Here is a 21,601-nt window from a genome sequence, read left to right on the forward strand (position 1 = left end):
AATATACACTTAGTCCTAAAAGACTCCGTACAGCAGCTTAATTTTAGTGTTTTTTTTTAAAGTACTAGGATTAAATGTCAAAACCAAAGTGGTAACATTAAAATAAGTTATTTTCCAACTTCACCATTTTAAAAACCCGTTTTTAAAATATTGTTATAGAAAATATTTTATCTCAAATCATCAAAAAGAAAGCTACTGTACAGAGACTTTTTGGACTATGTATATCTCAAAAAAAAATCTTATTAAAAGTCTTGACTATAACCCAATCCAATTTATGTCCTCGCGTCGCCACCACCACATTCGATTAAAAACCGATAACTTCGCAAATCGTTGTCAATAAAAATTAATTCGTTTCTTATAAATTAACTTTTTTCTAAGACCTCGAAAATTATAGATTTCTATTCTTAAAGCCTCAACGATTTTTTTGTTAGCAATTTTAGAATTTCTTCGGGTTACAATAACATTTTTTTTCGAAACCTTCAAAAGTAAACTTACATTTTTCAAAATTAGAAATTAATACAAAAAAATGTGAAATTTAATTTCAATCCAAAAAACGTAAACTTAATTTTTAAGATCATTCCAAAATGTTTATATTTTAAAGTATTTACAAATTATGGTTTTCAAAACAGTTAAAAAATCTTAAATTTCCGCGAAAAAAAAACTGTCGAATCGTGACGGCAAAAATAAATCATTTATTTTTAGAACAACTTGAGATTTTTAAGGTCTACAAAAAGTTTCAAGTGCTATAAAAGAGTCTACAGCTACACAGTAATTTCTACAAAGTCTTAAAGGACACTCCAAATTTTATTCAATTCAATAATTTTTTTTTTGTCGGCATAGTGTATTCTTCGAAAATAGTACAGTCAGTTGTTAGTGTCAACTATCAAAAAACGGACTTGGAAAACTCATTTGTCAACTGTAAGTTGATTATTATACATTTTGTTTTTATAAATAACAGTCTTGATCATTCATCAAATCTCTAATCAATTGGCCAGTTAAATGTTAAACTTTGAAATATATCAATTATCAATTGATAGCTGACACTGACAAAATATGGTGATAAAAAATTTTTCACCTATTTAAGGTGAAAAACAACCTCCGTTTTAGATACTTATTAGAAAATAATGAAAAACAATTGTTTACATATTTTAATATATATTTACAACATATGTATGCATTACATATTTATTTATTTTTTCTTTTACTTCTCTTTTTCTATTTCTTCATAAAATTACTTTATTTTATAGATTTAGAACTCTTCTCACCATTGTTGGATGAACAACAAAGAAATAACAGCATTTGAATGAAAACTTCAAGAATATGAACAAACAAAAAACTAATTAAATTAAACAAAATAACTTAATTTTAATAATATTATTATTAAAGTTGTTAAGTTTCAAATGTATACAAAAAGAGCTTTAAAAACAGAACAAAGAACATCCCAAACACGAAACATGAATTCAAAAAAGAAGTAAAAGTTATTTAAAAGTATTAACATTTTAAAATATTAGTAAAAACACTTGCTACCTAAGGAGACTTAAATCAGTAGTTCGTTTTAAAACTCTCCAACATATTGCTAAGCTTACAATATTACGATCCCCTCAAAAGAAAAGATTGATCATCAACTTTAGATAGTAGAAAAAGTCAATTCTTTTCCTCGAATTTAAAATAAAACAAAACTTTAGCTAGTTAAAATGTAAGTTAAGTAAATTAAAAATAAAACAAAGCTTGAAAATTATGAACCTTTTCTTTTTTAAATAAAACGAAATGGTTTATGACGAAACATTAAAAAAAAAATAACTGAAGAGCTTGTTCTTGAGCTTCGAACGTAAATACCTTAGTAAAGAGTTTTAACTATAAGCACTTAAACGTCGCCCACGAATAAAGATGTAGCCTTTGTTAACCTTTTTAAAAGACACTCTCTTTCTCTAAAAGCTTTAATCATATCAAGTTTAAAAGTATTTCAAAACATTTGATCTGGATCTTAGCAATTTTTAGAATTTAGTTTCTCAGAACGCTCGACCAAAAACCTTTAACTTATTATTTATTTAATTTTTAAGTTTATTGTAAAAAGTTATTATTGAAGCCGTCTTTAAAAATATATTTTTGTTTTCATTTTTGTTCTCTCCTTTTAAATTTAAAAACCAAACGCAGCTCAATGTGTACTTTAGCATTATTAGTTGTTAATTATTTATGAATTATTATAAATATTTATTATGTATGCTAAAAGTTAAAACTGCTAATAGTTGTTTAATTGCCTAATTTTTGAAACGCTTAGTTATGCAATATAGTGTTCAAGTTTCTATAGAGTTAAAAACGATAATGGTTTTAAGTTGCATTTTTTAAAGTTTAAATTAAAACGATATTTAGCTCATATTTGCTTGCACCATTAGCGCAACCTTTATAGCTAAAAAAAAAAACAAAAGTCCAAAAAATAATCATAGTTACATCCCATAAAAAGATTTTATTTAAAACAATACATATTAAAATTATATTTTATTCATAAATTTATCACAAAATCACTCATAATTAATTTGTTTTCTTTTTGTTTTTTTCTTTTTTTCCATTCTCTTCCATTCCAAAACTGGCCAACACCACGCCTCTTTCTCTCCCATCCAGGTAATTCCAATAGTTTAGCCCATCTGGTCGAAAACGAAATCCCTCTATCGAATATGGAAAGTCCTCCGACGTCTGGCCTCGGTTTGATGGCGGCAAATGTTGTTGGTGTGACTTCTGACAATAATAGCAGTGCTGCCATATCCCCCATCACCCCAGACGATGATGCCAATTTCGATCCAAATCTAACTCCCGGAACTGGCCTGCGTTCAAAAAACCTCAGCGGTAGCTATAATAATCTATTCAGCGAAGAGTTCGACCCGACGGATAGTAATCTGCTGTCGAGCTATCACACAGCTCGCTATTACATCGATCCCAATGATAGCAAGCTTTTGTCCAGCACTCGAACAGCCCGCTACTATAAGGGTCCGAAGTCGGGTCTAATGGCGGCAGCGGCTGCAGGAGTCAGCAGCTGCACCGAGGTGGTTACGACAGACCCGGTGCGACTCATGAAGTCTGCTTCGGAGTCTGAGAACGTCTATAGCAATATACCAAATTCAAATTTGTCGTCGGCCGCGGTGAGCAGTAACGACAGCAATAAGTCTGATCCTAGTTTGCATGTCTATTCAAATTTGTTGGAGGAGCGCGAGTTGGCGCAGGACATCACAGAAGCGACTGCCATCACCCAGTTGGCTTCTAGTAATAGCAAAAGCCTCGACGAACGAGTGATGGCCCCGCCGCCGACGGGTGGTTCGAGTGCCGCTGATAGTTCCACGGTCATGTCATCGACTCTGTTGAGTGACGATCTGGATCTGGACGATCCGGTGAGTGCATTTGTCGTCAACAGTCGAAAGAAGTATGCATCGACGAGTAAGGCTCGAATCAAGAGGAATTCTGACAGCGACAAGGAACTCCATAGTGTAGTAACATCACCTAACAGTGGTGGTGGTAATGCCGGTTCCGGTGGTGGTGGTGGTGCTGGCTCTTCTGATACTGTTCGAGGAGCCTCAAACACATCCATGAATCAGTCCGATGCGATAACGCCGAGTCGGATGAGGCTGCTCCATGACACCACGATGATAGATACAGCATTAGATTTGGATAGTTTAGATGGCTCCAGTATTGGAAACAATTCACAAGCGTGTCTTGTGAAAACCGCTATTGTTTAAAAGCGACCACCCCGATCTGTGTTATGGTATTTTTGTATTTTTATTTTTTTTATTAATTAATTGTATTATATGTGTATAGTTTATTATAATTTGTTTTAATTTGTTCCTTCGGAATAGTGTTTTATTTCGAAGTGGCTGCATTTATGCCTTAAGCTTGCAACAAAGCCATAATTATTATTATGTATTCATTTTAAATAATTGTATTTTTGATATGAATGACTATTTTTACAGAATTTTCTAATTTTGCGCTCTATTGTTTGTTTCTTTTATAAATATTTAAATGCGTGTTTCAAAAAAGAAATTGTTGTGCAAGGATTAATTGAATTCTTTCTTTCCACAAAAAAAAAAACAAAAATGGTTATTAGTTAAATATTTAGTTGAGATATGAGACAAAAAGAAAAAGACAATTTGTTGCATAATTTATAAATGATTTTTTGTTTTAGTTCGATTTAAATATTTCTTATGATTATTTTTTTTTTAAATTAAATTTATTGTTTTTATTTTTAAGTTATTTTCTTATAAATTTAAAAAAAGGTTTTATTTTTAAGTTGAAGAAAAATGTGTGCTTTAGAAAAAGAAGAAAACTAAAATACATAAAACATTTATATAAAAAAAGGTGAAAAATATGTCTTATGTTCTTGAAACACTTTTGTTGCGGTTCTTTTATTTTATTAAGGGTCTAAACGATATTTTATTCGTGTTTCTAGATCATTTTTAACTTTTTAACTCAGCTCGTGAAAGGGAATCTTTTTACACCAGTATGATTCTTAAACAATTCTTATTTTCAATATTTTCAAATAAAATTTGGAAGAAGTAAAAATTAAAACAAACATAAGGATGGTTAAATAGATAATTCTTTTATTTGTACCGTTATAATCAAATCAAATCAAATAGGAACAAAACTAAATTTTTGGTAATAATTTCCTTAGTACTTGTGTAAACAACAAATCTGAAATTTTGGTTTTGTGAGAAAGTTTTTATGTCTACTCTTTAATCTTTAATTTTACAACACTCAATAAAATAGTTCTCAATGTTATTTAGTCCCTAGACCACTAAAAAAACATACATTTTTATCCTTTAAAATTTGAGCTTTGTTAAGATTGCAGATTACTTGGTGTCATCGTGTTATTTAAGGAAACGTTATAATATATCAAGTTATACGACTTTTTAAAAATAGAATTCATAACAAAAAATGGTTACACGATCACTCAACAAAAGTTACCCTTAAGGTACATACATAAGTTTGCATTTTTCCTCCTTTACACTTTAAAGGCATCAGGGTTTATGTAGTAAATGTTTACAAAATAAATGCTTTGAAGTTACATTTTTTTTAGCAATTGCAGCAATTGGAGATTGCTCTCTAAGGTTAGTCTGCTGCAGGATACAAAGAATTGTTCTAGGGCTGACTTGGGTGCCAAAATCTCTCTGTGGATTGTTTGATGGAAGAAATAGATTAGCTTTAGATTTTAATCAGTAATTTAAACATCATAGGTCCAAGACTAAAAAACTTACCAAAACTGTAACTTTTTTAAACTAGACTATTGTACGTGATTTTTCCTTTTGCTTTGACCTTTTTAACTGTATATCTTTATAAACTAGGTGCACTCTATGGCATTAAGTAAATATTTAATATACAGTCCCTGGCCATGTTATTAGACGCACTTTAGATTTTATGCAAAATCTTAATTTCCAGCTATTTTAATCAGGTTTTCAAATATTGCATTTAAATTATTTTGTATGCAGAATATAAACTACTTCCTAGAAATAAAGCAACAAATTTAAAAAATTTTTTTTTGAATTAATATTTTCAGTTATTTTTGTAGTTTTTTCAATACTTTGTTGAACCTCCTTTTGCTTTAATCAAAGAATCAATTCTGCGCGGCATATTGTCAATGCATTATTTGACTGTTTCCTGCATTTGTGGGTGGTGATTCCACTCGTGAATTACTCTTTCAATAAGTGACCGCATCTTTAGCTAATACGCTCTTCATCAGCTCCCACACGTTTTCAATGGGTTCAAATCAGGGATTTTTATCCGCCAATCCAACAGAGGGATGTTTTCTTCCCTTAAATAAGTTTTAATGGACCGGACTGTGGGGCATGGAGCTTCATCTTGCATACAAATGTTACCATACATCAATTCTTAAACGTTAAAAATAGTGCGTCTAATAGTATAGCCAGGGACTGTAATATAGAGTTTTCAATTAGTTTGGATATAGCTGTACTTCTTTCTAGTCTAGTTGGGTTATCATGTGAGAAAAGAGCTCTTCAAACTAACTCTCAAACGTTTAAATGTCCACTAAAAAACTTAAAAAAAAAAAAAACTATAGGACGCAGTACATTTCTTTATTGTTATAAAGAGATGACCAAGAAATAATTTCTTCTAAACATGCACAAGTTTTAAAGCCTACAACTTGTTTTTTATAAAATCATGTTTTTCTTAACTTTTACAACTTTTTTTTTTTAATTAATTAAAGGATTAGGACACCCTATAATTTTGAAGACATCGTTTTTTTTGTCCCAAACTTTTAAATGCTCGGTTTTCGAAATTTAGTATTAAAGGGTTTGCAACATTATATGACATGAATATGACATAATTTTGAATTTTTAAATTTGAACTCATAACAAAGAGAAAATTTTCAACCAAAAACGGTGCACAAGCTCATAAGGGACTTGAAAGTTAGGCAAGTTTCTAGTATCTGATTGTACAGCTGCCAATAAATTACCTTCCAATTAAGGCAACTTTAATGGAAAGATGACTGGAAAGTTAATCAAGAAAAATCTGCCTAACTATTAATTTAAGTCTACTTCTATCAAAATGACAGTTGATCATGTTTTTTCATTCAACTGAAAGCTGAACTTTATTACTCTATGATTTATTTATTTTCTGCACAACTTCATTTAATACATTCTGGTCTTTTGCCAATTTGAAGAGAAGTAACTAGTATTTCTTTACAATACAAAATATAAATCGTGATGAACTTGAGGAGTGTTTTGTAGGCAATAATTTGTTTGGTACTTTTTGTACTAGGAACTTAAAGTAGAGTTTCGCGAAGTAAAGTTCGGAATTTGAAACTCATGACACTTACAAAACTAACTAGTTGTCTTGGTAAAAATGTACGTTCAAAGAATGAAGTTGACTGCAAATGAAGTCCCTTTTGTTACCTGAACCTGCCCAATTTCAGTTTTTCATAGTCACAATTTAAGACCTCTTAGAGTAGAAACCCTTTTACACAACCCAAAATAAAATCAGATCTCGCAAAAGACTAGACTAATATTAAGTGTGGTAACGAATACGAAAATTGTTTAAGGTTCTTCACATCGTCTGACTTTAATTCAAAAATATCTATTTTCAAATTATTGTGTCAATTCCCTTCAAACCCTTAAAAAAAAACAAAAGTCAGTGGTTTTAAATAACTCTGATGATATTAAAGTTAAGTTATCTAAACTTTATTTAAAATATTCAATATTGGATGTATTTAGATTTTTCGCGAAGCTATTTGAAAATCAGGTAATTTTTTTTCATTGCTCCACGTTTCAATTGATTTTAAAAACTTCCTCAAACAAATCAATTCATATCAATTGGACCTTCCATGAGTCTTAAAAGATGATTATTTAATCGTGTTAAATTAAATTTATCAACTATTTTTAAATTTCCATTTAATTTCGAGTGAAAGTGAAATCCAGAATCTAGCTTTAAAAATAATACTTGATCGCCGTATCTTCTAAATCAATTTTGTTTTCACTATTTTATTAAAACATTGGTGCCTGTGTTTCTTTTTTTAAAAAAAACTATAACACTCATTTTTAAGGAAAAATTAAATATAAGTGCCGCTTCCCATTCATGGCCATAAAGTTCTGGTTTTGAATAAAATGTTTAACATCACTATTTCTTGTTATTGTTTCATAAAAATTAACCATTATTATTATTTTGATTATTTTTAAGCAACTTATTGTACCTTATCATCTTATACAAAATTCCTTTACTGCACATAGACTAACCCCAACTTTTATTGCCAGAAATAAATACAAGTATCACAATTTTGTACGTATATATACTTTTTAGTTAAATTTACACAAACTGCCATTAATTTTTGTCTCCGTTTTTTTAGTTTTAAAGATGCAAAGATGATTAACTACTATACATATTTACTTCCTATTATTGCTTATAAATTTGTTTAAAAAAAGTATAGTTTTCACAAGGTAGGCCAATAACAAGCTTTAAATTTAACAACTATTAAAACTTGAAACCTTTATCCAACCCATATTGATCCAAAAAATGCCATTAATCACACACCATTTAAAAATTTGAGTTAAACCTTTAAAAAAGACTAAATAATTTTAACCTGCGCACCATTTAAACGGCCGATATACAACGAAACCTTATAGAAATCACGAAATTATTAAATTATTTAATTTTATATGAAATTTCAAAAATATTCTGCATGTCCTCAAATATTCTATCAAAACAAAAAACAACAAATATGAATCCGATCAAATTGTATGATATAAAACAAAAAGAAACTATGTAATTTAATTGCAAAGCAATATACACCCAATGTATTATACCTAATTGTTTTAAAATTTTGAATCTTTATATTAAATTTGTTTTAATGTTTTTTCTTTGTAAATACATACAATTTTTATTTAAGCAATCGAAAAATAAAGAAATTTAATTTGTTATTAATTATAACATAAAACAATGAACAAAAGAAAAGGAAAATAAATAAGCAAAGCTTAAACATAAAATAATATATAATACTAAAACACAACAAAATAAAATGTAAAACGAAAAATATAAACTTATATTATTAACAAACAAAACAAAATTCCAAAACTCAAAATAAAATTTATTTAAAAACTGAAAGAAAAAATGTTTAAAATTAAAAATGGAACAACAACTGAATTAATAATAATAATTAAATACAATAAAAAAAAAAAACAAACAGAAAAAGAAAATATAATAAATACAAAATGTGTTATTAGATTTTATATTTTTTTGATGCTAGTTCATAAGTGTTTATTTAAGAAAGAACAAATTATTATGTAAAATAAATAAATGGAAGAAAAAAATAAAACAAAACAAAAGAACAAGATTAAAAACAAAACAAAAGAAAACACAATAACAAAAGTTTAAAATAAAAGTTATAATATTTGTACAAAATGAAAAAAGAAAGAAATTGTTTTTTTTTTACTGTTTAGAATTTTGAAGTTGGAGCCATTGGGCCAATATCCGGAGAACCAATCATTAAATCACAGGAAGCTCAGGAAGTTCTAATTTCACGGAATAGCCTATGCAAGAGTAAATCGTCTGACAACCGCATTCCAGTCCCTTAGCTCATGAGATTCCAGGCGTAAATTGTAAAAAAAAGTTGCAGGTGCTTTAAAAACTTAAAATTACTAAACAATGGGCAGGTTCAGACGACATAAGGGACTTGAAAGTAAGGCAAGTTTCTTGTATCTGATTGGCCAGCTGCCAAAAAATTACCTTAAAATTAAGGCAACTTTAATGGAAAGTTGACTAGAAAGTTAGTCAAGAAAAATCTCCCTTAGTATTAAATATTATGTTTTTTCATTCAATTGAAAGTTGAACTTTATTACTGTATGACTTATATGTTTTCTGCACAATTCCATTCAATCTTTTCTGTAAAAGGGTTCCTTGTCAATTTGGAAAAAAAATATCTAATATTTCTTTGCAATACAATATTCAAATCGTGATAGACTTCAGGAGTGTTTTGTAGGAAATAATTTGTTTGGTACTTTTTGTAATATGAACTTAAAGTAGAGGTTTGCGAAGTAAAGTTCTGAAATTAAAATGCATATCACTTGGAAAACTAACTAGTTGCCTTGGTCAAAATGTACGTTCAAAGAATAAAGTTGACTGCAAATGAAGTCTTTATGTTGCATGATGGTTAGTGCGTTGGACGGTGATTCTAGAGGTTTTGGGTTAGATCCCTGCCTGTGTCATCTAAAATTTTTTTCGTAAATCACTTGGCCCTACTACTCAACGGACTGTTGCGCAACCCAAAAAATTATTACAAACCAAAAGTGCCATGAATTGACAGTTAATAAATATAAATGCCTCACGTCAAACCAATTGATAAAAGGTTGATTAATTGAGAATGTTCCAGACAGAGATTCTTTCTTTAGTCGCACTACATGAATGTGGAATGCTTTACCCGACTCAATATTTCCCACTTATTGCAATGTGCAGACATACAAAACAAATGCCCATCGGTATCTCTTTTCTAATCCTATCCTCCATTCTTAAGTGCTAACACTGTGTTTAATCATTAAGGGTATTCATTCCCCCTTGAGTGGGCACATAATATAAAAAACGATTGGTACACTAGCAATAAGAATCTATAGTTTGAGACGTTAATTTACCTTTGTACCTGATTCCGATTGAAAATTGCCATTGAACTCTGATATTTGTTGTAAAGCCTTACCCACTGTGAACGAGCTTGGTAGTAAAAATACGTCCAAATTTGATTGACTACTTGAATAGAGAAATGAATAAATGGAGTATTTTTGATGGACATCCTGATCAGTGTTTTCTCCTCTGTAGATGAAATATGTTTATTATTCGCTTTAGCCCCTCTGACCTACATAAGTGTATTTATTTTCTAGAATAATCTAATCTGAAATATAAAATTGATTTCTGATTTTTTAAAAATCTAATTTTGTTTCCGAAAAACATAGATTCCTTATTTTGCTGTACAACGCGAATGTGAAAAGCTTTACTACGACGTTCTGTCTTTCCCTGTTATTGCAACATTCGAGAAATTCAAGACCAATGTGCCCGGCACATATTTTGAAATGTCCCTTTCTTTCCTTATGTGCGCCTGTGTCTGTGCCATACAAATGGTACCAAAACCCATTTTATAACGTCCTCATTATTAGGAATATAGTTGCCTTCTGCTTTTAAGTTTAAATAACTCTGCATTAAATTAAAATAGTATACATTTTTTAATATGTATAAAATTCCCAAATCACAGCTAAAAAATTGAAAAAAATGCAACTTTTTTAATTAAGTTGCTTAATTATTTTAGATTCATTTAACTATTGTTTTATTTTAGAACATGTCTGTAATTTTTAACAACCAGGAATCGATTCCTAGTAGGTCTTAACGATAAACCAAAATTCTTAATCATTACTGGGCTTGTACTGCGACACTTTCGTCAATAAAAATTCGTCAACCCAAGGATTTACAATCGGGTGTAAGTCTGTCTTTAGTGGAGACCTTTCAATAACATCAACTTTGTTATCCAGAAACTATAATTGGCTAGTTTACTGGAATACTTTAAGTCATTTACCTTTTGAAGGACTTACAGTATTTTAAAATAGAGCTTTACTTTCTTCTTTCTGTCCACAAAAATGTCAATTCTTAAAATTCTTTTTTTGTGACTCCTTTCAATCATTTTTTAAGCGATTTATTTCAAATGAGGACTGGAACGTTTTTCTTATGACTTATCTGTATGTTAAAAACTGCCGGAGATTTTGAATTAAATTCGAAAACTGTAATATTGAGATGTGGCCCCATTTAAAATTTAAAAAGAAGTCAATTCGTCGAAAATTTTAGAGGCCTTACAAAATCCCATCTTTGACATTTGGAAACGTAAATAATATTGGAAAGTTTTTATCTATAGGTTATTCTGTCTTATCATTAAAATTTGGGAACGTAAATAGTGTCAAAACTATAATTTGGAATTTGTTTATATTAAAAATTCAGTTTCAGGCGAACCTTTGGAATTTTTTTGTATAAGTTAAATTTAAGCGTACAAAGAAAAGTAGAAAATTATTGTCATTTCCGATTGGTGTCGATCGGAACATAAGCAAATTAAGGCTTACAAAAATATTGTAATTTGCCTATGGTTTAAGTTTAAAAAAAAGTATATATTTTAAGGAACTTGCTCTAAACGCGAAAAAAGACAAGCTCTTGAAATTGAGATGAAAAACAGCTCCTACACATCAAAGAAGATTCACTTCTTCTGTCTATTAAGGGTCAATTAAAAACACCTATATGTAAGCAACTAAAGCGCTGTCTTTTAGGGGTCCAAAATCAATATTATTTACTGCTACAATGATCTCTAGCAACTGAAAAAATACTTCCAAAAATTGTAAAAGGAATATTTTTGAAAATGTTCAAATCATAAAACATATATTACATCAAATCGACGATCTTGTATTCTGTCTAAATGCTTTCTCTTTAATTCAGAAAAGATCTTTGTCCTCTAAAAACATTTTGACTATAGTAGTGAGTGGGAATATATGTACTCGTATGTATGATCAACTGTTGATAGACCAGTTCGAAAACCCGCTTGGAAAATACTAAATAGTTGATTGTCTTCAACCCATTTCGTCAACCTATGGTATGGAAGATGGGTGAATATTTTCCGAAGGCACGGTAAAATCGATATGCCTCTAAAGTTTTGGGCGCTGGGGATTACCTTTTTTTAAAATTGCGCAATCCATGCTCTTAAAAATAATTTCGGAATAGATTCTTCCTCAAGAAGCCTGTTAAAGAATAAATTACTATGAATCAAAAAAATTGCTGAAGAGTTTTTTTGTAAAATTCAACCGGAATACTGCAAATTCCCGCAGACTTATCATTTTTATTGATTTTAAAGTATCTTTCAACTCTCTCATTGAAATCGGCCCATCAAGTTCCGGGGCCTGATTATTAGGTTCGCGGCGATCGTTTGTCATTTTTCAATTATTGCTTTAAATTTCACCTTCTTCGTTTTTAATTCGACCAATTATCGAATTCGAAGGCGAATTTTAAATGTTATAATGTTTGTTGGCGAGTTGAAATCAAATTGAATTCAATAAAAACAAAACAAAATTTTTGGAAAGCTGTCAAATCACTGGAATATAGGAAGAAATAGTCAAATCAAAAGTGTCAAATCACTGGAATATAGGAAGAACTATTTTCGCTTCGCCGCGAATTCGTTAATAAGGAAACACGACCCGAGTCGAATTTGAAAGGTCGAATTGAAAACGATCCGCAGCGAACCTCATAATCAGGCCCCCGGGATTTTCACTAAAGATAGATCATATTTACGCGTTTGGTGAACCTATAACGGGTTCAGAAGAACTTTGGAGTGATCAGTAAGTTTTTCAACTGCCTAAGCTGAAGATAACACATGTTTACAACCACCTAACAACCTCACCTTTGAACAAAAAGTGTTTGAGTCCTTACATGATGAGAGACTACTAAAATAAAGTTTATGTTTTTAAACTAAAAGCTGTTAACATTGTTTATAATCCTTTAGGTAGAAATGGCGATCTGAAGGCAACCTAGCCTGAGATCCAATTAGTGCTGTAGTGCGCCGTTTTGATACCAAAAACTAGTTTGACCTGTGATTGAAAGGGACAGATTTATAGAGAAGCTTCATAGTGATTATGTTAGAGCCATTTTGTCGCATTGAGAAAAAAGATTAGGTCTCTAATCTAATCTTTGTCTCAGATAGCTCATCGAGTTCTTGAAAGAATGATTTTCCAAAGCATTTCATTCTGGTGTTTGCCAAAGCAGGACATTTGCAGAGGAAATGTATTATCGTTTCACTTTCTCTTTGGTCACTACAACTACGGCAAAAGTTGTTGTAAGAGATACCCAACTTCTCTGCATGAATTCCTATAGGCCAATGTCCGGTACAAACCGCAACAATCCTGGCTATGTCTTGCATTGGCCTGCATAGAAGATCGTTTGTACGGGTTTTATTTTAGGTGGGCCATATCTTCCTAGATATAATGCAGTTGGGTAAATTTCTCCACCTTCGGTTTGATTCAGTTTGGTAGATAGAAAAGATTTTACCCTTCATAGCACCAAGAGGAATGTTAACCATTTCCGCAAGTGAGCTATGAAGGGCCGATCCTTGCCTGGCTAGCTCGTCAGCCCGTTCATTTCCCACGATACCACTATGGCCCGGAACCCAGATCAGGGTGACACCGAGTTTAATATTCAGGCTCGCAAGCTCATCGCGACATTGCTGGACCAATTTAGATGTGGATGTGGCCGAGTTAATGGCTTTGACAGCTGCCTGACTGTCTGTAAAGATAGCCGCATTTCGGTTTTGGTTTGGACTTTGTTTAAGTATCTTACATGCCTCCCTTATTGCCAGTAGTTCAGCCTGAAAAACGCTAGCAAATTCAGGAAGCCTAAAGGATTTAGCTACATTAAGGGACTCAGAAAAGATCCCAGAACCAACTCCGCACTCCATCTTTGAGCCGTCAGTAAAGTAAACCTATCGACACGATGTCATCTTCCCAATATTCTCTGGATGGGAAAATAACCTTAAAACCCTTACTAAGGCTCAAAGTAGGAGCGCAGTAGTCAGTGTCTACCGAGATAATATCTGAGGGAATCAATTTCGTTGTGTTGCTGTGACCATAAGGTTTTGACAACCAGCTGTTTGATTCTTTCAGCCAATAGCGCTGCAGGAAACTATGTATTTAATAAAAAGTTCGTATTGTCAAATCTTGCAATGCCGATAATGGTAAGCACTGGAAATATCCGGCGCAGCCATCTTGCTTTTGCACAGACAAAGAGAATGTGCAATAACCTCACTTGAGAAGAAACGTTCAACGAGACGGAGCAAGTTCCCGCAATTATATACCTACTTGATAAAAAAAAGAAGATTGTAAGAAAAAACTAAATGTAAGTTCAAAACAAAATAAGTACATTAAGAAAACAAACTATACAATGTTATATATCTACAGGAAATAAAAGTCACTTGAATTAAAGTAAAAAAGCTATTTGGTCTAAGTGGCTTAGTTTTCAATTGGAAAACAATCTTTAGCGAACAAGTCGATTGATAGATCGAAAATCCAAATAACGTTTAAGGCGTCCGTTGGGCAAGTACGCATGGCCCCTGTGGTGCCCACGCAAGCTGTTCTCTGAACCTAAGAGCAGGCCACCACACAATCGAACCATATGTTAAGATTGGACGTACTACGGCTGTGTACGTCCATAAAATCATCTTCGACTGAAGTCCCCACTTTTTGCCGAAAGTTTTGCTGCAGGCGTAGAAGGCAACACAGGCCTTCTTAACCCGTACTTCAATATTTAGTTTCCAGTTTAGTTTAGGGTCGAGAATAACTCCCAAATATTTTGCACTGGAAGACAATAATAGGATTTGGACATTGAGTCGAGGTAGCGTGAAGGGCGGTACTTTAGTTTTGGTGGTAAAAAGCAACAGTTCAGTTTTACTTTGGTTAACTCCTAGTCCACTACTCGTGGCCCAGCTGCTAACTTTCTTCAAAGCTGATTTCACTAATCACAGAGGTGCACTTTCATGACACCAATAGCCTTCACTCCACATCTCTTTAATTTAACGAGAATTGTATCCATGACCAGAAGCCATAGAAGAGGCGAAAGGACACCACCCTGGGGTGTTCCCCTACTCACGTGTTTTGTTGCGATTGTATTGCCTAGAGAGGCTCGAATCTTCCTACCACTGAGCATGGAAATAATCCATTCTCGAATGAAGTCTTCCACACCGAACTTAACGAGTGATTCTTCTATGGATTCTGTAAGGACGTTGTTAAAAGCACCTCTATGTCTAGGAAGGTTGCAAGAGTAAATTCTTTATAATGGATTGTTTGTTCTACAGTACGCACTACCTCACGGAGGGCAGTCTCCGTAGATTTGCCCTTAAGATAAGCATGCTGAGAGCTTTCGAGAGGTCGTCCAACTAAGATTTCTCTAATATAATAATCAAGAATGCGCTCCAAGGTTTTAAGCACAAAAGATGTTAAGCTTATTGGTCTGAAATCCTTCGCGGACTCGTGACCTCGCCTACCCACTTTCGGGATAAAAACTACTTTGACCTGTCTCCACGACATGGGCACATGTTTGAGAAGGAGACATCCTTTGAAAATTTGTTCCAGCCATGGAGCTGCCACATCATTCAACTTTTGAAGCATAACTGGCAGTATGCCATCTATGCCTGGGGATTTATATGGAGAAAAAGTATTGATGGCCCACAAAATATTTTCTCTGGTTATAACGGAATTGACTTGCTCCATATGAGCTACGTTTAGCTCTGTGGTTTCAAGCGATTCGGGGTTATCACTCTCGCAACCCGGAAAGTGCGTCTTCATCAGTAGCTCAAGAGATTCGACTGGAGAGGCTGTCCAGGTTCCATCAGGCTTTTTTAGAAATGAAGGATTACAATGTTCCTTCGATAAAACTTTGCTGAGCCTTGCGGAGTCCTTTATGTCTTCGATTGATTGACAGTATTCTCTCCAGCCTTGTCTTTTGGCTGATGACAGGGCTTGTTTGTAAATTTTCAGAGAGTCTTTATACGGTTGGTAAAACTTATGTTTGTGGCAGATATTGAAAATTGTGCTCGTCATTTTCCTAAGACTCGACAGTTCTTCATTCTACCACTAAGGAAGGGTTTTACAGCTATACAGGCCTATTCTGCTATTCATCGGGGGGAATTTTACTTGAATTTTCACTAACCATTATTCTGCTATTCATTCGAAGTGAATATGTGTATGTCGGTAACGTCGGTAATACTGCGCGGTATTCTTCTATTCACGTGAATGCATTCATTCTATACAATTCAGATCCGCATATAAAATGCAGCGGATTTTTCATTTGATGTCTAGTTTGTTAATTTTTGTAAGCAAAATGTAAGTGAAAACTAATTTATTGCTAAATTTAGAATGTTTGTTTTATAAATAAAAGAATATTAACATTTTTAGGGGAAGGAACACCCTTTCTAACATTTCTCCGAAGCTCTATTTTTGAGGATTCTCTTATTCCTCTGGTTACATTTGCAATAAAAAGTCCAATACTGTCCATTTCCAAAAATTACACAAATTATTCGGTTTAGGTGGATTGATTAAATTTAATTTTTGTATGAATCAAAACAATTTATCCAACATTCCCAACATTTTTACATGAACAGCTGTTTATTTGAATGTCAAATTGGTTTGGGATAATGTAGTTCAACCGATGGATAGCAGAATGCAAAGGCAGTGTGAAAGGGAATCGAATGGGTGAATCGAATATACGATCCACGTGAATAGCAGAATAGGGCTGATATTTAACTGGGCAAGAGACTCTGAAAGCTTTACTTATAGAAGTTTCAAAGATTTTTACCTTTCAAGGTCTCCTATCGATTCAGTGAGATTGGGTAAGTTGCAGTTTGGAATTCGCAATTTGACTGAATTTCGTCCAGTTAGTTCTTTTGGGATTTCTGTAAGGTGGAGGGTTTTTTGACTCGAAATTAATTTGAAAAAGAATCCACTTGTGATCCGAAAACGAATTCAAAGGGGAAACTCTCTGATTCTCCACTAATAAATTACGGTTGTATACTAAAGTAACATCAAGCACATCCTCCCATCCATCATAATTTTCCGAGCTCGGAAAGACGAAAGTGGGAGTATTGCCTCTGTTACAAATGGTCATATTATTTTCAATAATAAAATCAAAAAGTGACTCACCTTTTTCATTGATCACAGAACTTCCCCAAAGGGTATGCCGAGCATTTGCGTCGCCTCCGATCAGAAGGTTTGCCTTTTTGATGTTAGCTTCGGTTATAATTTTGCACACCTCCTCCGGAGGTGATGGTGCATTACAGGCAGAGTAAAAAGAGGCCATCAGCAAACCCTGTGTATTCTTGTCTTCAAATCTGACAACTGTCAGATCGGGAGTGCTAAAATTTGGACATAAAAAACCTTTTAAATGTTTCTTAGCTAAAATACAAGTTCTGGGATTACCTTGGTCTTGATCTGCGGTTTTATAAAAGAGGTCGTATTGGTTGTCTTGGAGTCCTCGCACCTTGAGGCCGTTTATCCACGGTTCTTGGATAACGCCAATGTCGACGTTTCCCTCCCTAAGGAAAACTCTCAGATTATCTGAAGCGCACTTAGAGTGCTTCAGATTAATCTGGATAACCTTCAGCGCGTTTTTGAATTATTTTTAGCTGCAGAGCTGGGGCCCGGCAACTCGCTGGCAATCTCGACTCCGCTTATAACATCGTCATCCTCGACGATGTCATCAGCTTTGTCGGTGTCTGTTCCCTGACTCTGCCGAATTTTAATTTTGGCATTCCTTATGCCAAAAATAAGTTTGTATTCGGCTTTTTTGAGAGCCCCTTAACTCTCCTCGCTAATCCTCAGAAGGTAAGAGGCGTTGGTTTTCTGCTTTAACTAAAGCCCAATCGTGCCTCTGAATACCGCGGATCAGGTCCTGTCCGCTTGGCTTTATGCTCATGAGCGGCAACCAAATGCGAGCCTTCGGTTGTCTAGAGATGTCCTTAGCTGGGATAAGCTTAAGCTTCAAGCTCTCCCAGTCATTGCTAACCTTAGCAATGCTTTCACTAAGGAAATCCCTAGAAAACCTGTCCGCACACTTAATTACCCTATGCCCCCTGAACATCTCGCCAGAGTCAAAACTAGGGTAGGGGCCCTCACTGTTTGTTATAGTGTATGAAAACACCATCTCAGAGGGCTTGCCCTCAATAGAGTTCCATGCGTTCAGCAGACCTTTGCTGTTTGTGGAGAGCTCATCCACAACTGCTACGTGGAGGTCATCCCTGACAACCTCACTAAGAGTACGCAGTTGCGCTGCTCCAGAAGATGGTGCTTTCACTGGCTTTGTCCGGTCGTCAAGCTTGCTCTTTTTCTGAGACGTGCAGATCTCTACCTAAGATCTGTTTCGCTTAACGGCCTTTTCTCGGCTGGCCAGAAGATTGTTGTATTCATCAATAGAAAATTTTCCAGTCGTTTGTGTAAGCGTCTGGTAGCTCTATTCGAAATAAACATATTTGTTTGAAAACGACTAACACATGTTTTGGTGACAGCTTTTTAGGTATCAATTTGACTATCACCTTATGTAGATCAAATTCGATCCTTTGGATTGTCATTTATCAACAATCACCTTAGCCGATTCCAATCCTGAATCCGCCCTTGGTGAGGTCATAAAAACCACGACCCCTATCCCCTTGGATCTACCATTGTTCAAATTCATCAAAAGTGTCTTTTATCATCATTCAAAGAATACTTTATCACGACAATAAAACAAAAACAGAAGTTTTGTTACGACATTTTAATTTTATTAAAATAAAGTTCATTATTTTAAAAAACAAAACAAGTTTTGAATTCTTAATTTTTGCATTCAGAATTTTGTTTCATTAATTTATTTAAAAAAAATCAATATCCTGTCTGCACCTGAAGATTTCAATCATATTATTATTAATTTATAGTGTGGTGTTGTTTTGTATAAGAATTTATTTTATTTTACGATCTTGTACATACAAATATTTGATACAAAGTTGTTTTTATAGATTTAAAAAAGTTCTTTTTTTGTCAAATAGTAATTTGAATGAAATATAAATAAAAATAAGAAAGAAAAAAACAATAAAGAGGTGATATATTTTTTCAAGGCACATTATCCAAAAAGTGTGTGTCTTGATGGTACATATTTTTATTTAAATTTGTTAAGTAAAAAAATTGTTTAGTTTTTAGTTTTAATAAAAAAGCACTACATAAGGTATTTTATTTTTTTAAATATTTGTTTATGTTGCTATAAGTTTACTTTAATGGATTTAATGATTCACAAAATCAGTGCATTTTTTTGAGGAAAAACAATGTGTACAAAAAAAGGATACAAATTATTTTATTGTACTACAAAAAGAGAGAGAGAAAAGTAAACATAAACAATATTTTATTGTGCAATTGTTTGTATACAAAAAAAGTGTTATAAAGCTTGACACTAATATATTTTTGAGCTTTATTTGAGATTTATTTTGGTTGTTTAAAACATAAAAGATTCGTCGTCGTCGTTTCGGTAGCTGTCGTTGGAAAAAGTTGTTTTTGTTTGGTTTTTAATAATAAATTAATTAATTACAAAAGAGAGAGATAGAGAGAAAAAGAAAGGGACAAATTAAATTATATAAACAAAATATAATAAAACAAAAAAAACAATCAAAAAATTAAATTGGAAATGTTTGGTTCCTTAGACCGTGATGATGGCGTCAGCTTCTTCTTCTTCTTCTTCTATTCGTTGGTGTTTAAAGCCAGAGAACAAAAAATGCTTATCGTCGATTGCGTCCAAGATAGGCTTTGCAATTGGGACAAGTGTGATGTACGTCCATACATTCGTCAATGCAGCATGGAATGAGACAGCATCCAAACCAGCAACTAAAAAGAAAAATACCCTTTTGTAGAAAGAGAAACTAAGGTTAAGAGGTGTGTTCTTACCCTAAAAGTGCAATAACAAATCCAGAGAGATATGCAATCATACCCGGCTCGGTGCGGGTTGTCGTTTCGATCTCTGCATTACATGTTGGACAGATCATGTGCGTGGCAGAGCGGCCAATCGGGACAACTGTCGTCAGAATTGTTGTGTTCGTTACTGGATGGACGATTGGAGTGAAGGGACTTGTGGGCTTCACTCCGCCAATGGCTTCCTGATAGCTTGGAGGGGCCGATGGCGGTGGCACGTATGTGTACTGGGGTGGAGTTGGTCCTGGAGCCTTACTCATTTTGATATCCTAAAAACAACAAATTTTTAAGTTTTTCAATTTTATAAAATCCGATGTCAGTCTTGATTTTGTTTTTTTTTTTAGAAAACTTCAAAAAACTATAAAAATAAATTTATGAGCAACTTTGAAGCATGTAAGTCTTAAGTAAACAACAGAACCACCAGCTGATTGTTATGTCTGTTTTTTATTTACTTTGCGAGAAGGTCGCGACATCGCGTTTCTTATGGTTCTCTATTTATGATTATCTATTTATAAGAAGTGTAAACAAGCACAATCAGAAATGTACCTCATCACTTGACTAACGACTCAATCAACACCCGGGGCAGCAAAGCGCCAGCCTAGCGACAGCAACAACGATGACAACAAAAGAATGTTTGTTGTCTGTCGTCAGTCAAATTCAAATCGACCAAATTCTAGATTAGCTTCAATGATGAATTAGTTAACACGACAACGTGAAAGAGAATAAATTAATTGCTCATAATATTCACATTCTGCGACTGGAAGTGGGTGGTGACGAAGCGTTAAGGTGGTGGTGGGAGCAAGAGGAGAGTCCCGAGAGTAGGATGAGGAGATTCAATTAGTTGCATGCATATAATTTGTGCACTTCAAATTGATTGCGATAAAAATCAACTCGAAAAACGTAAAAACGCAAACAAATTTCCAGAAAAAAATATCAACTTCAAAATTTAAAAACAACTTCACACGAAATTCTTCAAGCTAACGAAATAAAATCTCGCACAGCACAACGAAGGTCTTTCTAAATTTGTTCTCGTTCGCGTTCTCGTCGACGACGATATTCTTTTTTCTGATTCTGATTCAAAGAAGACGACGACGAAGACGATGACGAGAAGAGTCAAGAGGATGGTGAATGGATGACGTCGGTTTCCATTTATGGAACAAATTGCTAAACTTGGTTCGACGTCGCGTCGTCCCGTCCATCATCCGTCGACGTTAGACCAGGTTAAGGGTATAGGAATCAGTGTTTTGGATGGAATTTGGAATTATAGTTACCTTTGTTTTTGAAATCGATTAAGTTTGAGTTGGTTTTTGTTTTGGAGATTCGTCGTTATTCTTGTTTCTATTCAAGTTGAAGAAATGAGCAACAAAAATATGAAAGTTAAACTTTTTGCAATGCACTTTCTTTTAAAAAGAGAACCTAAAGAAGGAAATTGGGGTTTTTAGTTAAATCACTTGATCTTAAATTAGTTTTAATTCTTACTTTAGTTTATTTTGATAAATATACAAATTAATTACGATTACGAGGACAAGCACAAGAGAGAGACTTTTTTTCGAGGGAGCTTGCAAAATTTTATTTTAGAAAATTTTTATTTAATAAATAACAAAGTGAAAAGCAGGAATACCAACTACGCGGTG

General features: G+C 33.2%; 2 protein-coding genes across 10 annotated transcripts in view; one reads left to right on the forward strand and one right to left on the reverse strand.

Annotated features, from left to right (window-relative positions):
• Positions 1-7,879, forward strand: part of LOC129948214 (palmitoyltransferase app) — a 94,114-nt gene extending 86,235 nt beyond the window's left edge. For 4 of the 5 annotated variants that reach the window (XM_056059117.1, XM_056059119.1, XM_056059120.1 and 1 more), the window contains one exon: positions 2,620-7,879. In XM_056059117.1, the coding sequence (XP_055915092.1) occupies positions 2,620-3,725 (1,106 nt within the window). In that variant the 3' untranslated portion in view covers positions 3,726-7,879. The remainder of the gene's footprint in view (positions 1-2,619) is intronic. The other variant, XM_056059122.1, reaches the window with a different exon arrangement.
• An 11,076-nt stretch (positions 7,880-18,955) lies between these two features.
• On the reverse strand, positions 18,956-21,601 carry LOC129947026 (cell death-inducing p53-target protein 1). Of its 5 annotated transcripts, none has more exons than XM_056057432.1 (4): positions 21,447-21,599; positions 21,239-21,383; positions 19,944-20,236; positions 18,956-19,883 (listed from the first exon to the last, which is right to left on the reverse strand). In XM_056057432.1, exons 3-4 carry the CDS (start codon positions 20,225-20,227, stop codon positions 19,778-19,780), a joined length of 390 nt encoding a protein of 129 aa, XP_055913407.1. In that variant the 5' UTR covers positions 20,228-20,236; positions 21,239-21,383; positions 21,447-21,599; the 3' UTR covers positions 18,956-19,777. The 5 variants fall into 5 exon arrangements, with proteins under 5 accessions (XP_055913407.1, XP_055913409.1, XP_055913410.1 ...); XM_056057434.1 differs by having other exon boundaries at positions 21,239-21,305; positions 21,447-21,588; XM_056057435.1 differs by lacking the exon at positions 21,239-21,383 and having other exon boundaries at positions 21,447-21,601.

The sequence above is a fragment of the Eupeodes corollae genome, chromosome 2 (assembly GCF_945859685.1).
Source record: "Eupeodes corollae chromosome 2, idEupCoro1.1, whole genome shotgun sequence".
Classification (NCBI taxonomy): Eukaryota; Metazoa; Arthropoda; class Insecta; order Diptera; family Syrphidae; genus Eupeodes; species Eupeodes corollae.